Genomic DNA, 17,137 nt, shown 5'->3' on the forward strand with positions numbered 1-17,137 from the left:
TTTAACCTACCTCTCTGTCCAAACCTTTGGTCATCTTCCCTAATACCTCCTTTTCGAGCAGGCAAAGGTTCTGGCTGCATTTGGTTTGCTGAACTCCGTAAACATTTTAAGATTAGTCAAAGCCCTTCAGTCTAGAGAGGAAAATAAAATAAACTAGTGTTCCATTTTCTGATTTCTACCCTGAGGCTTCTGCAGCAACATGGATGACAGCTCAGAAACGAACAAACTTGACTAAGAAAACACTATTTAAAAAATATTATTAGAGCTATTTTGTTTCATCTGAATATCATGACATATCAGAAGTCTCAAGTACCTTTGCAACAGTGTCCCAATTTGCAAGTAAACTGTTATATTTGTTACCTGAGACATATAAACAGGAAATATTCTGATGAAGGATCTTAAAGCATGAATTCTCTTTCTCTTTTCACAGATGATGCCGGACCTGCTGAATGTTTCCAGCACTTTCTGCTTCTCTTTCTGATTTCCAGCATTTCCAGCTTTTTGTTTGATTAACTGACTCATTTTGTTAGAGTTTTCATTAAGACCTATTTTCTTGATGTGTAAATTTTGAAAAGTGGAAAAAGGGACAATTGAATGTAAAGGCAGGCAGAAAAGCCATTAAATTTCACCGATTTAATCAGTTTTATTATTTTATATTACAGTCTACATTTCCAATTATCAACTGTTTTTGGCATGTTTGTTGGAACTCAGAAATCAAATATTGTGTGATTAAAATGTTCAAATAAAACATTAAGATTACTTACATGATATTGACTCCTACAGCACACCCAGATGTAATAAGCATTACATGGCTTTCAATTTCAAAGTCTTTGCTGATCAGTCGCTGGATAGCAAGGTAGACCAACACTGCTGTCACTGCCCAGATTGACAGTACAGAGAGGAAAGCTCCCAGAATCTCTGTGACACAAAGCAGAAAAAAAAGCACACAGATTAGAACAAGGCAGTCTGTTTGTATTTTGCTGATCCCTGATGTTTTTACTTTTGGATTTGCTGTCAAAATGCAGAATAATATTCATCGTGACAATCAAATGACCTGTCTGTTCCCCCAAATATTTATAGTGAATCATTTTACAACCATTAGGCAAATTATTTGAGCAGAGATATTATATTAAAAAATTTCAAAATAAGTGCAGAGAATTTCATACAAGCAAGATAACATGTTTACATGGTTACAATGCAACAATTTCACACACCTGAGGTTCCATTTATCAGAATAGCCCAATTTTACCAGAATCCCCAAACAAAGCTTCGGGTCCTAATGGATAGAATTGAGTATAATTTGGATTTCAGGATATCAATCTAGGGGAGGACAATGGTATTGTTTCCCCATCCCGCCTGTTCATTTGGAGGATATTTTGGAGAGACAATTGCTGGTAACTGTCCAGGGCTTTGAGTTGCCTGACAATGAGATGCCAGGGCATTTATTTCTTAATGACATATGAAAATGGTGCCTCACCTGTTTGCACTTATTTTGAGCTGACCATCTCCTACCAGTTGTGTATCACAGTGGCTTTGCCATTGTCAAAGCATCCAGTTTTCTGCTGCATATGGGAGAGTGACGTTAATGTCTGTCACAGTGGGAACTATACACAAAGGTCATGGTGTTCCGTGCACCAAACCTCAAATGGAGGAGTGCTAGTTGCTTATGTATAACCTGGTTTAAAGGTGGATGATCCTTGCACACAAGCTACCATACAGACTTGACAAAGTGAGATTTTGATCCTGTGAAAAGGGGTTCCAATTGAACTTTGATGACAAATTATTAATAGTCATGAAGAAATGTAATTGACTTGAAACATGAACTCGATTTCTCACTCCACAACTCCTGAATTACCTTCTGGGTAGTTCCAGCATTAAATATTAATATAAAAAATATTGTACTTGATTTTGACATCCAACTAATTGACATTGATTGTAAATAGCCACAGTCCCAGTATCAATTCTTGTGGCACGCCATGCCTCCCAGCCCGAAACTGACCAATTTATTTCAAGTTTCTGTTGCTTGCTAATTATGAAATCTCTAAACCACACCAATAACTTAGCCCCATGGTTGTTAGCTTGCATTTTGGACAATTAATCTTTCATGTGGTGTCCTAACAAAGGCCTTTTGATAGTCCAAAGTTAACACACACCAGATCATTTGGTTTGTCCTTATCTATTTTATTTCTAACAGTCATCAAAAGTTCCAATGTCTTTGTTGAACCCGATTTCCCTTCCATGAATCCATGCCAATGCCTAGACCTATTGTTATTAGAGTGACTCATTATTCCTCGATAATAGATTCCATCATATTCCCCCGTCACTGACTTCAGGCTAACTCGTCTGCAGATCCCTATTTTCTCTTGCCTTTCTTTCGAAAATAGCGGGGCTAACACATTCAGATTTACAGTAATATTGTTGTTACATGTTCGCTTGATGAAAATGAGCATGCATGTACCTCCATTGCTGCTGCCGAGTGCCTCGTTGACACATTGTTGTAGCAATTGCCTCATTAGTTAAATTCCAGCTGTGAATGAATTAAAATGAACAGAGGAATTTGTGAAGAAACTGGCAGAATTCTCTGTCCCTTCTTCAAACTGCAGCTTTGCAAAATACAACCTCAGTTTAGTGGGTTGAAGAAAAGGGATTAACTTTCTCCCTATGACTTGGTCAGTCCATTGTTCCACTACCTGGACATAAAGGGACCAGGATCTCCCCATCTTGCATGTGTGCTGTCTAGAACCCTTTGTTGAATCCATCAGGAAGAATGAGAGCATAAGAGGGGTGATATTGGCAGGCAGAGAGCACTCAGATCAAAGCCTCCCTGTACATGGACAGTGTTGCTCCCTCATGCTCAGATCCATGGTCAGTCTGCAGATTGATCAGCATCTGTGACTAGTTTGACCATCTGTGACCACTGTGACGATAAGGTGATGGGAATTTGGTTTGGGCAGGGTGCAACAAAATTGCACTGAATGGATAGCGGGGTCAAACAACGATTGGGGTGGTGGGAGCAGCACTCCTTCTTGATAACCGATAAAAACGTGATCATCAGGTGTGAGGCCTTCTTAGGGCTGCTGTACTTAGCACAGGTGTGGCCCATACCCTACTGCTCCATTCTGGCAATCACTTGGGCTGTCTTCCAGTTCATCTGGGAATCAAAGATGGAGCAAGTCTGATGGAATGATGCATAAGACAATAGTAGCAAAAGCATATCCCACATCATCCTGATGGGCAACTTTGTTGTTTTATTGCATCAGGCTGTGCGTGGAGCCACAGCCAGTGGGCAGCATGCATCATTACTTGCTGGTGTTCTACCTATCCATGGTGGTGCATAGGATCGGCCTAGCACCACTGCTGCGCAATGCGCTAGTCAGCTAGACATTGACCCACCACATATCCTTCATGGTAGTGTTTTTCCAAATCAACATCTTTGACCACAAGACCATCGGAGCGTGGTCAGCACAGAACATCCTGCAGACATTGAGGACCAAGGAATTGATGTATCCTGTGGGGTGGTTCCCTGAACAGACTGCCCCGTTCGTCTGGCAGAATACCTCATCACCAATACCCCATCACTAACAGGCACCAAGACCTAATTGGGCTGGCAGTGAGAGGGCCTCTCCCAGACAGATCCTTCCTGTATCATCAGACTCTAACTCCCAACCTGTGCTGCCCTCCAGATGGCTGTTATGGAGTGGAGAAGGTTGCCCACCTCTTTGCAGAGTGTGCATTTGACAAGCGGGTCCGGAGAAAGATGCAAGGGTCCTAGTCACAGTTCATCTCGAGCAGCTGCGTAACAGAGGACTCTCTGATCTATTGTTTAAGAAGGAACTGCAGAAGCTGGAAAATCAAAGGTAGATAAAAATGCTGGAGAAACTCAGCGGGTGAAGCAGCATCTATGGAGCAAAGGAAATAGGTAACGTTTCGGGTCGAGTCTGAAGAAGGGTCTTGACCCGAAACGTCACCTATTTCCTTCGCTCCATAGATGCTGCCTCACTCGCTGAGCCACCCTCTGATCGACAGTCTCTTCCCAGGGAAACACTCAGAGATGGACGTGAAGATCTGCTGAAAGTGCATCAATTCATTTCTCTGTCTTAAACGAATTGGTCCTTGAATCCCACAAAGTCCGCAAATACAGTGTAATTGAAACAAGCCCAAGTTTCTCCTCTCTTGCCTCGAAATGGGAGAAAGTAATTCTTACTGATGAGATATCCATTGCAATTTCACAAGCAGTTCATTGAAAAAGCTTGGAGCAGCATTACTAAACACAGGAGGGAGAGGAATGAAAGGCCAACACACTTTACAATGCTTCTCGTGTGGAACGTAATCTAGGCAGAAACCATTACTGTCCTAAACTCTATCTCTCATAGTGAGCATCGCACCAATTTTCCATCTTCTGACTCTCGGAATACTTTACCTCATATTTTAATTGTGTTATGCTTCATTGACAGAACCAAGAGTGATTCTGGGTTGCTCAGTGAATATATTCCCTTTTGACTAGGCAGAGATTCAGTATGACTGGAGTCACTTGGTTCAGTTTTGATCACTTTTAATGTTTCTTTATTTTGCCTTCCAGTTTTCTTATATTAAAACAATGAAAAGGACCTATATTTCTGCAGGTGCTATAACAGTGCAAGTTATTAACATTGCAGAATACATATTCAGATCTCAATTTTGTAAATCCAATGCTGTAACATTGTGAATCATAAAGCAGTGCAATGATTCAAAAATATTTAGAAGGTGGGGTATTTTTAATATTTAAGTTTTTATTAAACAATGTTAAGCATTTCATATAAATGATTGATTGAAAGATACAGCATGGAAATAGGTCCTTTCGCCCACTGAATCCATGTTAACCTTTGATCACTCGTTGATACAAGTTCTATGTCATCCCACTTTCACATCCCGTATACACTCTAGAGGCAATTTACAGAGGCCAATTAACCAACAAACCCACACATCTTTAGGATAAGGAAGGAAATCGTAGCACCCGGACAAAACCCACACGGTCACAGAGAGAAGGTGCAACACAGACAGCACCCAACGACGGGATCTATCCAGGGCTCTGTGAAACAGCAGCTCGTCCAGTTGCGCCAATATGCTGGCCTTTATGTATTAACACCTTCGCTATTGATATTGCACAGAGAGGCCAACATTAATGACTGTTGTCAGAAATGAAAAACATTGAAGTAGTAAAGGCTACCTTTCCAAGACAAGGTTCCAAACAGACTGCCTGTAATCCCAGAAACAAATCTTAAATGGGCTTAAATGGCCCAATAAGCAATACGAATAATCTACTCATTGTTTTGGATAGATCTCTCTCAGACAAAAATGTCCCGATCTAGTATGGCAGTGGACAAAGAAAATAATTTTTTGGCCTTAAAGTGATGAGAACGTCAATATTTTCAACAATACAAAAATCATAGTGTGAAAATGGTATAAGCATCTCTGACACAGGAATGTTTCCGTGCTGTGCATTTAGAATATATCTTAATATTATCTGACCTTTTAGTAGAAGTTCTTACAAAAAATATGGTGTAGGTTTTCAGGTTCCTAATCTGAAAAAAATCTAGTTCATGACTCCATGAAAAAGGTGTTCTTCATTGCTCCTGCATTTTCATTCTATACCAGTTATCCCGAAGCCTGTCTGAATGACAGAGCCAATTAATGTACAATATCTAGTCACTGTGGGGGAGAACTTGAAACGGCAGCCCTTATATAATAATTATGTAAATTGTTCTTCAAAAAGTTATATTTTTTGCAAAATTCAAATAATAATCAAACTACTTTCCATTAATCTTTTTTTTTTGATGACCTGACAGTCAAATCAAAATGCATTGGAATCCAAATTTAAAGCTCCCGTGTTAATTAGTTTTTTGTATAACAAAATAACTGAACAAAAAAGTCCATTAAATCAGTTTTAAAATGTCGTTCAGGTTGAAGTCATTGTAATTTTTTGTGATCCTTTACATTTTACGAAAGATTAACAAAAAAACTGGATTGTTTTTCCTTTTGCAATAATTAATTTAATTGTTCGAAAGTTTGCTGAATAAAATACTAATGTGTGTTGTTACACTATCAACAAACACTGCTGGCACAGTAAATGTGAGTGTGGTGATCTGCATAAATTAAAATCTCTTTAATTGTCTTTGTTTGTGGTGAATGTCGAGTTTGCTTTTAAGAGATGAGGCACAAATCAAGATTCATACAGCAACTAAAAATTGCGCTGTCTGCTCAATCAGTAATTCGGGAATGTAATCTAAATGAAAATCAACAAAACTCGAGAAGAAATATTTTATATAAATGAGTGATTGCCTCCAGGTGAACGGTAAGCAGTGGCATTAAGTTAATTGAGGCGAAAATTTACAGGTTTCAGCTGAAGCAATTTCATAACAACATGGCCTTGGGTAACACCTATTAAATCTTGATGACCATTAGTACTTACTGGAGTCTATTTTTCTCCCAGCCACTCCAGAGGTGACTATTATTGTAATTCTGCAAGAATACTGTGTGAATGTGAATTAACTGGCTGACATTTATAAAAATTAAATGGTGAACAAAGAATTGGGATTTAATAGTAATAATATTGTGTAATAATAGGAATTAAACTTTTGATATCTATTGGCTGGTTGAAAGGTACAGTATAGAAACAGGCCAATCAGCCAACTGAATCCATGCTAGCCATTGATCACCTGTTCACGCTAGTTCTGTGTTATCCTATTTTCACATTCACTCACTGCACACTAGGGGCAGTTTATAGAGGCTAAATAACCTACAAACCCACATGTCTTTGAGATGTGTGAGAAAACTAGCACATTCGGAGGAAACTCATGTGGTCACAGCGAGAACGTGCAAACTCCACCCAGAGAGCTCCTGTGGTCAGGATCAAACCCAAGACTCTGGCGTTATGACAGCTGCACCATTGTGCCATCCTTGAGTGGAAGGACAAGGACAGTAGGTGCGTGGAAATTACCAACTTCGAAGTCTCCTCATTCTGAATTGGGAATACATCACTGTTACTACATTATCATTGGATCAAAGCCCTGAAATTCCCCAACCTAACAGCACCATGTGAGACCCCTATACCACACAGGATTGTAACATCAAGATGACTGATTGTCACCCTCTAAAATCATTTAGGAGTGAGATAGAAATAATTTTAGATACCCTAGCAGGGATGACAGTGGAACAACAATGGCAGGAATTTCTGGGAATAGTACAGAAGGTGCAGGATCAGTTCATTCCAAAGAGGAAGAAAGATTCCAAGGGGAGTAAGGGGCAACCATGGCTGACAAGGGAAATCAGGGACATTATAAAAATAAAAGAGAACAAGTATAACATAGCAAAGATGAGCGGGAAGCCAGAGGATTGGGAAACTTTTAAAGAGCAACAGAAGATAACTACAAATGGCAATAGGGGGAGAAAAGATGAGGTACGAAGGTAAGCTAGCCAAGAATATAAAGGAGGATAGTAAAAGCTTCTTTAGGTATGTGAAGAGGAAAAAATTAGTTAAGACCAAAATTGGACTGAAAAGGGCAAATTTATTATGGGGAACAAGGAAATGGCAGACGAGTTGAACAGGTACTTTGGATCTGTCTTCACTAAGGAGGACACAAACAATCTCCCTGATGTACTAGTTGCCAGATGATCTATGGTGGCGGAGGAACTGAAAGAAATTCCCATTAGGCAGGACATGGTGTTGGGTAGACTGATGGAACTGAAGGCTGATAAATCCTCAGGGCCTGATGGTCTGCATCCCAGGGTACTTAAGGAAGTGGCTCTAGAAATCGTGGACGCATTGGTGATCATTTTCCAATGTTCTATAGATTCGTGATCAGTTCCTGTGGATTGGAGGGTAGCTTAAGTTATCCCACTTTTTAAGAAAGGTGGGAGAGAAAAAACAGGGAATTATAGACCAGTTAGCCTGACATCGGTGGTGGGGAAGATGCTGGAGTCAATAATAAAGGATGAAATAACGGCACATTTGGATAGCAGTAGCAGGATCGGTCCGAGTCAGCCTGGATTTACGAAGGGGAAATCATGCTTGACTAATCTTCTGGAATTTTTTGAGGATGTAACTAGGATATTGGACAAGGGAGAGCCAGTGGATGTAGTGTACCTGGATTTTCAGAAAACATTTGATTAGGTCTCACAAAGGAGATTAGTGGGCAAAATTAGGCACATGGTATTGGGGGTAGAGTGCTGACATGGATAGAAAATTGGATGGCAGACAGGAAACAAAGAGTAGGGATTAAGAGGTCCCTTTCAAAATGGCAGGCAGTGACTAGTGGGTACAGGAAGGCTCGGTGCCGGGACCGCAGCTATTTGCAATATATATGGTGTGGTGTGGCGGCGCCTAACGACAGCGACTCGACTGCAGTCCGTCTGTCTTTTTTTTAAATTTTTGTCTCGTTAAATGTATGTATTGATTCTAGTTTTTATTATTTTTTAGCTGTGTTTATGTGGGGGGGGGGGGGGGGGGGGGGGGGGTGGTGTGGGGGAAACCATTTAATCTCTTTCCTGTACAGGGGACCCGATCTTTTCCGTCGGGTCTCCGATGTCGTTGGGCCTAACATCGTGGAGCCGGCGGCGGCCTCCGGCCGGAACTAACCTGAGGGCTCCAGTCGCGGAGCCTGCGGACCTGCCATTGCCTAGCTGGCCGATTTCTGAGCGGGGAGGGCTGTGGTGGCGCACGACTGCGACCCGACTTTGGATCTTTGGAGGTTCTGGCCACAGGCCCGGTGGACTGGAACATCGGGAGCTCGCAGGTCCCTGGTGGGAGACCGCTTTTTGGAGCTCCCGCAACGGCAATTTCTCCTGCTGGAATCGCGGGGTTTAAATGACTAGGAACGGGACCTAACATCACCCGGCCCGCCTTACCATCGCCCGCCGGGGGCTTTAACATCGTGAGCCCCAGTCGCCTCGACGTTGCAGTTGGACTGCTGGACCGCGGGAGAAGAACAAAGGGAAGAGATAAGGCTTTTGCCTTCCATCACAGTGAGGAGGTGTTGGAGATTCACTGTGATGGATGTTTGTGTAAATTGTGTTAAGTGTGTGTCTTGGGTTTTTTTTGTAATGTTAAGACTGTAGAAATGCAATTTCGTTCAAACCAAGCTGTTTGAATGACAATAAAGGGCATTCTATTCATTCTATTCTATTCTATATTAATGATTTAGATGAAGAGATTAAAAGTAACATTAGCAAATTTGCAGATGACACAAAGCTGGGTGGCAGTGAGCTGTGAGGAGGACGCTATGAGGATGCAGGGTGACGGGCATGTTGGGTGAGTGGGCAGATACATGGCAGATGCAGTTTAATGTGGATAAATGTGAGGTTATCCACTTTTGTGGCAAAAACGGTAAGGCAGATTATTATCCAAATGGTGTTAAATTGGGAAAAGGGGAAGTACAATGGAATCTGGGGGTCTTTGTTCATCAGTCACTGAAAGTAAGCATGCAGGTAGAGCAGGCAGTGAAGAAAGCGAATGGCATGTTGGCCTTCATAACAAGAAGAGTTGAGTATAGGAGCAAAGAGGTCCTTCTGCAGTTGTATAGGCCCCTAGTGAGACCACACCTAGAGTATTGTGGACAGTTTTGGTCTCCAAAGTTGAGGAAGAACATTCTTGCTATTGAGGGAGTGCAGCATTGGTTCACGTGATTAATTCCCGGATTGGCAGGACTGTCATATGTTGATAGAATGGAGCGGCTGGGCTTGTATACTGTGGATTGTAGAAGGATATTGAGAGGATATCTTGTTGTAGTTGTATTGTTGTATTGTTGTATATCTTTATTGTCATTTCCTGAGTATTCGCATACCCAGAGGAAACAAAAAAACGTTGCTCAACCAGTGTCCATTCAGTGTGCATGAAAAATAAATAGAAATAAAAAATACATGTATCATGAACAAATTTAACACTCTGCTAAACATTCAACAGCCGTTCCGACCGGCAGCGGCACAACAGTGGCTCTGCTGCAGTGTGGGGGTTTGTGCGCGATACATGGCAGGGGGCAAAGTCCATTTAACAGTCTTATAGCCTGTGGGAAGAAGCTGAGGAGCATCCTGCTGGTTTTGCAGCTAATGCTCCTGTACCTCTTCCCAGATGGGAGGATGGAGAAAATGTCATGCGATGGGTGGTAAGGGTCTTTGATGATGGAGATGGCTCTGTTGATACATCTCTTCCTGTATATGTCCAGCAGGAAGGGGAGTGGAGCACCAATAATCCTGCTGGCGGTCTTCACTATCCTGTCCAGTTGGTGCCGTTCGTACGCCTTGCAGCTCCCGAACCAGGAAGTGATGCCGTAGGTCAGTGTGCTCTCAACAGTCCCCCTATAAAAAGTCCGTAGGTATGTAGTGGGGAGGCCTGCTTTACGTAGTCTTCGGAGAGGGTGAAGTCGCTGCTGGGCTCTCTTGACCAGAGCTGTGGTGTTGGCCGTGGACGTCAGGTCATCAGACAGATGTAGTCCTAGGAACTTCATACTGCTGACCCTTTCCACATCAGCTCCGTCGATGTGCAGAGGTGTATGGTGTTGTTTCCCCGCCCTCCTGAAGTCAACCACCATCTCCTTAGTGTTTAAGAGGGAACGTTTCGCCGAACACCTCCGCTCGGTCCGCAATAACCAAGCTGACCTCCCGGTGGCTCAGCACTTCAACTCCCCCTCCCACTCCGCCTCCGACCTCTCTGTCCTGGGTCTCCTCCATGGCCACAGCGAGTAGCACCGGAAATTGGAGGAACAGCACCTCATATTCCGTTTGGGGAGTCTGCACCCCGGGGGCATGAACATCGAATTCTCCCAATTTTGTTAGTCCTTGCTGTCTCCTCCCCTTCCTCAGCCCCCCTGCTGTCTCCTCCCATCCCCCAGCCTTCTGGCTACTCCTCCTTTTCCCTTTCTTGTCCCCACCCACCCCCGCCCCCGTTCAGTCTGAAGAAGGGTTTCGGCCCGAAACGTTGCCTATTTCCTTCGCTCCATAGATGCTGCTGCACCCGCTGAGTTTCTCCAGCTTATTTGTGTAACCATCTCCTTAGTTTTTCCCACGTTAAGAATGAGGTTGTGGGATTTGCACCAACCTGTGAGCAGCTCCACCTCCATCCTGTACGCCGATTCATCATTGTCACTGATGAGACCCACCACTGTTGTGTCATCAGCGAACTTGTTGATGAAGTTGTTATTGAGTCTGGCAGTACAGTCGTGTGTCAGCAGACTAAACAGAAGGGGGCTTAGGACACAGCCTTGGGGTGAGCCAGTGCTCATGGCTATGGTTTTTGATGTCCTACTGCCCACCCTGACTGTCTGCTGCCGTTGCGACAGAAAGTTCAGGACCCAGTTACATGTGCCAGCATCAACCCCCAATAGCTCCAACTTCTCCACCAGCTGCTGCGGAATGATTGTATTGAAAGCAGAGCTGAAGTCTATGAAGAGGATCCTGGCATAGGTATTTTTCCGATCGAGGTGTGACAATACGAGGTTCAGTGTTGTGGAGACTGCGTCCTCTGTGGATCGGTTGGCTCTGTAGGCGAACTGCAGTGGGTCTAGGTCGGCAGATAGACTATTTTTGATGTGCTGCATAACTAGTCGCTCAAAACACTTCATTACAATGGGTGTTAGGGCCACTGGTCGAAAGTCATTATGGCAGCCTGGGTTTGGTTTCTTCGGGACAGGGACGATGGTGGCAGTCTTAAGACAGTTGGGCACTACTGCCTGGCTGAGTGAGATGTTAAAAATGTCTGTGAAGACATCTTTCAGTTGCTCGGCACAGTCTCTTAGAACGCATCCAGGAATGTTGTCCGGCCCTGCAGCTTTGCGTGGATTGACGCTGGCAAAGGCCTTTTTAACTCTGGCTGCGGACAGCCTGAGCGACTGGTCACTGAGAGATGGCAATAGTGCACGTGTCTGGGTGCTGTTTTTAACCTCAAACCGTGCGTAGAACTCGTTCAGTTCATCTGGTAGGGAGGGGTTGTTTTGGCATATCCGCAGCGGGGGGGGCTTGTAGTCAGTGATGGTATGAAATCCCTGCCACAAACGACGTGTGTCTTTGTCATTTGCGAAGTGGCTATTGAGTTTTTGTCCGTACAGCCTCTTCGCTTCCCTGATCCCCCGGGATAGGTTACTCCTTGCCAGTTTGTATGCTTCGTTGTCCCCAGATTTGAATGCCGCATTCCGGATTCTCAGTAGGGAACACACTTCCTCAGTTAGCCGAGGTTTCTGATTGGCACGCCTCCTGATGGTTTTTACCACCGTTACATCCTCAATACATGTAATCTTATTGAAACATATAAGATTATTAAGAGTTTGGACACACTAAAGGTAGGAAACATGTTCCCGATGTTGGGGGAGTCCAGAACCAGGTGCCACAGTTTAAGAATAAGGGATAAGCCATTTAGAACGGAGATGAGGAAATACTTTTTCACACAGAGAGTTGTGAGTATGTGGAATTTTTTGCCTCAGAGGGTGGTGGAGGCCAGTTCTCTGGATGCTTTCAAGAGAGAGTTAGAGCTCTCAAAGAGAGCGGAGTCAAGGGATATGGGGAGAAGACAGGAACGGGGTACTGATTGTGGATGATCAGCCATGATCACATTCAATGGCGGTGTTGGCTCGAATGGCTAAGTGGCCTGCTCCTGCACCTTTTGTCTATTGTCTATTGTCTATTTTGGGGTCCCAATAAAACCCACGTGTTTTGTTCGGTTAGATTCATATTTTTTAATTATCTGAAGGTCGTTCTTGAAAATGCCTCTTCAAAGGCATATTGGTACTAATCTGGAAATGATTGATCCAACGGTTAGTTACGATACAAGGCACATTACAATATCAGCATTACTCTCACATATTTCCTCCATCAACATCTTGGAATAACCATTGATCAGATACCCATATACGTTGGCTATAAAACCACTGACAACCCAAATAGTTTCTGATGTCTACAAGGCACAACTCAGAAGTGTAATGGAATACTCTGTAGTTACCTAGATGGGTGTAGCTCCTGCAACCCTCAAGAAATGTAACACCATCCAGCTCTACCACTGCACCACAGTGCGGAGGTACAGTAATGCAACTGTAGAGTGGCTGCCTGACAGCACTGGAGTCCCAGGAACGATTTTGACCATGGGTGCTGACTGTATGGAGTTTGCATGTTCTCCCTGTGATAGCATGGGTTTTCTCGGGGTCCTCCAGTTTCCTCCCACATTCCAGAGGCATGCAGGTTTGTAGGTTAATTGGCTTCTGTAAATTGTCCCTAGTGTATAGGATAGTACTAGTGAACGAGTGATTAATAGTCGGCCTGGACTCGACGGGCCAAAGGGCCTGCTTCTATTCTGTATCTCTAAACTCAATTATAAACCAAAGATACTATAAATTCATAAGACAAGTTGTGCATCACATGTTTATTTAACACTTTAGCCTGACAAGGAAACACTGGGAGAGTATGGAGATGTTAATAATAAATGGATGATACCACACCATCCAACTATCTTTACCAATCTCTGTGATGAATTGTCAACAAAAGAATTGAGGACCATCTCCTCATACAGAGAAAACAGCTTTAAGCACAACTGATCTGTTGTCTGGTCAACAACCTCCCTATGTAGTAACATGCAGCTTTGGTCTTTCAGAGCTCCCGTGGATTTTGAAGCAACAGCAACAAAGAGAAGCAGGAGAAAACACTGATTGGCTCTCGCCTGAGTGGGAGGAGAGTTAGAGGTGAGCCAGAGGGGGAAAACAGTTGAAAACTGAGGAATTTGGTTTGTAAATTGGTAAATTAGGCAATTTATCAGTCAATATAAGCAGGACGGCTCTTAGGGAGCGGCAGTTAGGGAGCGGCCTTGTGAGGGAAGTGCCCTGTGAGAAAAGTGTGAGTCTTTGGCTCGAGAGTCTTGTGAGTAAAGTGCGAGTCTTTGGCTCGAGAGTTTTCGGCGAGGAGACTGAGGAGAGGAGGCTTCGCAAAATGCTGGAGAGAGAGAGACAAAAAAAGGAGATGTCAAGCAAGCTGATTCAGTGTGATGCTTGCAGTATGTGGGGGGTCAAGGACACTGCTGGTGCCTCTGGCTGCTACAAATGTGAGAAGTGCATCTAGTTACAGCTCCTGAAGGACCGTGTTGGGGAACTGGAGAAGCAAGTGGATGACCTCAGGTTTGTCCAAGAAACTGAGTCGTTCCTCGACAAGTCCTACAGTAAGATTGTTACACCAAAGGTACTGGAAGAGAGAAAGTGGGGAGAAAGCAGGCACGGGTTATTGATAGGGGAATGATCACATGATCACAATGAATGGTGGTGCTGGCACGAAGGGCCAAATGGCCTCCTCCTGCACCTATTTTCTATGTTTCTATGTCTATTATATCAGAATGCTCCCAACCTGCACAAACATGCTCAATCTTCCTCTTATCAGAGCCAGACATTTGCAAATTAACCAGTGCTGTATTTTCTTGACAGTAATAATTGTATGTTGAATTTTGAAGTGCTATTTGCCCGTTATTATTCAGCTCTGCCACACTTGTGCCTCCCACCTACGGCTGCATGAATCAGCCTTGTTGAGATGTAACATTGAGCATTCCATCATTACCAAACTCTCCATGTATGCTTTTGTATGGTCGTACTCCAGCTTTAGAGTCAGAAGTCCCACTTCAGACTTCTGAATGCAAAGGCATTAAACAAAGGCCCAGTCTGATGTCCCAATTTGATGGAAAAGATGGTTTTATTTTTAAAAAGCGCAGCATTCCGGTTAATTTTTGTATGTCACCGTAGAGCCATGACTGTATTAGTCATAGAGTCATACAGCATGGAAAAAGGTCCTATGGCACAGCAGTGTCCTTGACCTCCCACATACTGCAACTTGTCCATGCCGACCAAGATGCCCTTGCTACACTAGTCCCAACTGTCCATGTTTGGGCTATATCCCTCTAAAGCTTTCATATTCATAGTATTCTCGTATATCTTCTTTGTCCCCTTTCTAACTTAACAACATTTTCCTATAGCAGACCAAAACTGAACACAATACTCCAAATGTAGCTTTACTAATGGGTTGCACAACAGTAACAGTACATCTCAACTTCGATATTCAATACCCTGACTGATGAAGGCCTTCTTGACCACCGTATCTATCTGTGACATCACTTTCAAGGAACTATTTACCTGCACTCCTAGATCTCACTGATCTACAACTATCCCCAGGTCCCCGCCATTCACTGTGAAGGTCCTGCCCTGGTTTGCCTTCCCAAAATGCAACTCCTCACACTTATCTATATTAATCTCCATTAGTCATTCCTCAGCCCGCTTGCCAATCTGATCAATATCGTGCTGCAATTTTTGACAACCATCTTTACTATCTACAATACCACACACTTTAGTGTCATCTGAAAACTTCCTAATCATACCTTGTACATTCTCAACCAAACCACAAACTGCAACGGAGACAATAAAAACACTACTCTTCTGTACACATTGAGAAAGGCCAATTCTCTGCTATGAAGTATCACTTCAAAAAAAGACCTCAAGTGAACAGTACTATTATGGGTTGATATACTGATAGTCTTTAATAGAAAGCATTCTATCTAAATGGATCACAGCTTGGTATGGCAACTGCTGTGCCCAAGATGCTAGAAATTGCAGACATAGCCCAGTCCATCACACAAACCAGCCTCCCACCTCATCAACTCCACCTATACCTCATGCTGCCATGGGATAGCAGCCAACATAATTATAGAGTGCTTATTCCCCAATCAATCTCTCATTTCAGCCTCTCCCATCAGGCAGGAGATACAAAAGCTTGAAACTACCAAATTCAAGAATGCTTTTGTTTAAGAAGGAACTACAGATGCTGGAAAATCGAAGGTAGACAAAAGTGCTGGAGAAACTCAGCGGGTGCAGCAACATCTATGGGGCAAAGGAAATAGGCAATGTTCCAGCGCTTTTGTCTAAATTCAAGAATGCCTCTCTCTCACTGATATCAGTTTCTTAATGGACCTCTCAGATACTATAGATGAATACCTGATCTTCCAATCTACCATTTTGTTGCAGTTGCACTTTTAAAAATATTGGATGTCCGCTGTAGCTGTTACACTCTATTCTGCATACATATTTTCTCTTCTGCACTACCTATGTATAATATGATTTGACTGAATAGAACACAAAATTTTTCAATGTATCGTTGTACGCGCCAATACTATCACCAATAAAAATCTAACCATAAATGCTTGACAACGATGATCTTCTAAATCTATTGGACTGGAAGAGCTGCAATTTCTCCACATAAGTAAATATAAAATTCTTGAACATGACAGGTGCACACTGCACACTGGAACATCCGTCCACAAAACATAGGCCAGCTTAGATCCTCACTTGCACAGAAAGGAATGACTGTAAGGGAATAAGTTAAGCCTTGGGTAATTTAAATATTATTAAATTAATTGAGTTTACTTAACCAATTTATATTGTTTGGAAGTATTTTTCCCAGATCTAGCAGCCAGCTTTTCTGGCGTACAGGTTTCAGTGCAAAATATAATCATAAATATTACACTGGTGTTTTTCAGCATAGAATAAATGATTTCTGTAAAAACTGCCAATGTACAGTGGCTTGCAAAAGTTTTCATACCCTTTTTTTTTTTTTTTTTTTTAAATCTTTTTTATATAGCACATTTTCAGTCAACTTGCATTGACCCCAAAGTGCTTCACATAATTACATTACATTACACAAAGGCAAAGGTGGGTGAAGTGTCTTCCCCAAGGACACAACCCCTTGAACTTTTCCACATTTTGTCACGTTACAAACACAAACGTAAATGTATTTTATTGGGATTTTATGTGATAGACCATCACAAAGTGGTATATAATTGTGAAGTGGAAGGAAAATGATACATGGTTTTCAAATTTTTTTACAAATAAAAAACTGAAAAGTGTGGCGTGCAAAAGTATTCAGCTCCCCTGAGTCAATACTTTGTAGAACCACCTTTCGCTGCAATTACAGCTGCAAGTCTTTTGGGGTATGTCTCTACCAGCTTTGCACATCTAGAGACTGAAATTTTTGCCCATTCTTCTTTGCAAAATAGCTCAAGCTCAGTCAGATTGGATGGAGAGCATCTGTGAACAGCAATCTTCAAGTCTTGCCAGAGATTCTCAATTGGATTTAGGTCTGGACTTTGACTGGGCCA

The 17,137-nt window shown here is 42.8% G+C and overlaps 1 protein-coding gene across 1 annotated transcript in view; it reads right to left on the reverse strand.

Moving 5' to 3' along the window:
* Window positions 1-17,137, reverse strand: part of slc30a2 (solute carrier family 30 member 2) — a 92,856-nt gene that overhangs the window by 18,178 nt on the left and 57,541 nt on the right. Inside the window, exon 4 of the mRNA XM_055635491.1 lies at window positions 765-918. Coding sequence (XP_055491466.1) covers window positions 765-918 — 154 coding nt within the window. The remainder of the gene's footprint in view (window positions 1-764; window positions 919-17,137) is intronic.

This window comes from Leucoraja erinacea, chromosome 5 (genome assembly GCF_028641065.1).
Source record: "Leucoraja erinacea ecotype New England chromosome 5, Leri_hhj_1, whole genome shotgun sequence".
Lineage (NCBI taxonomy): Eukaryota > Metazoa > Chordata > Chondrichthyes > Rajiformes > Rajidae > Leucoraja > Leucoraja erinaceus.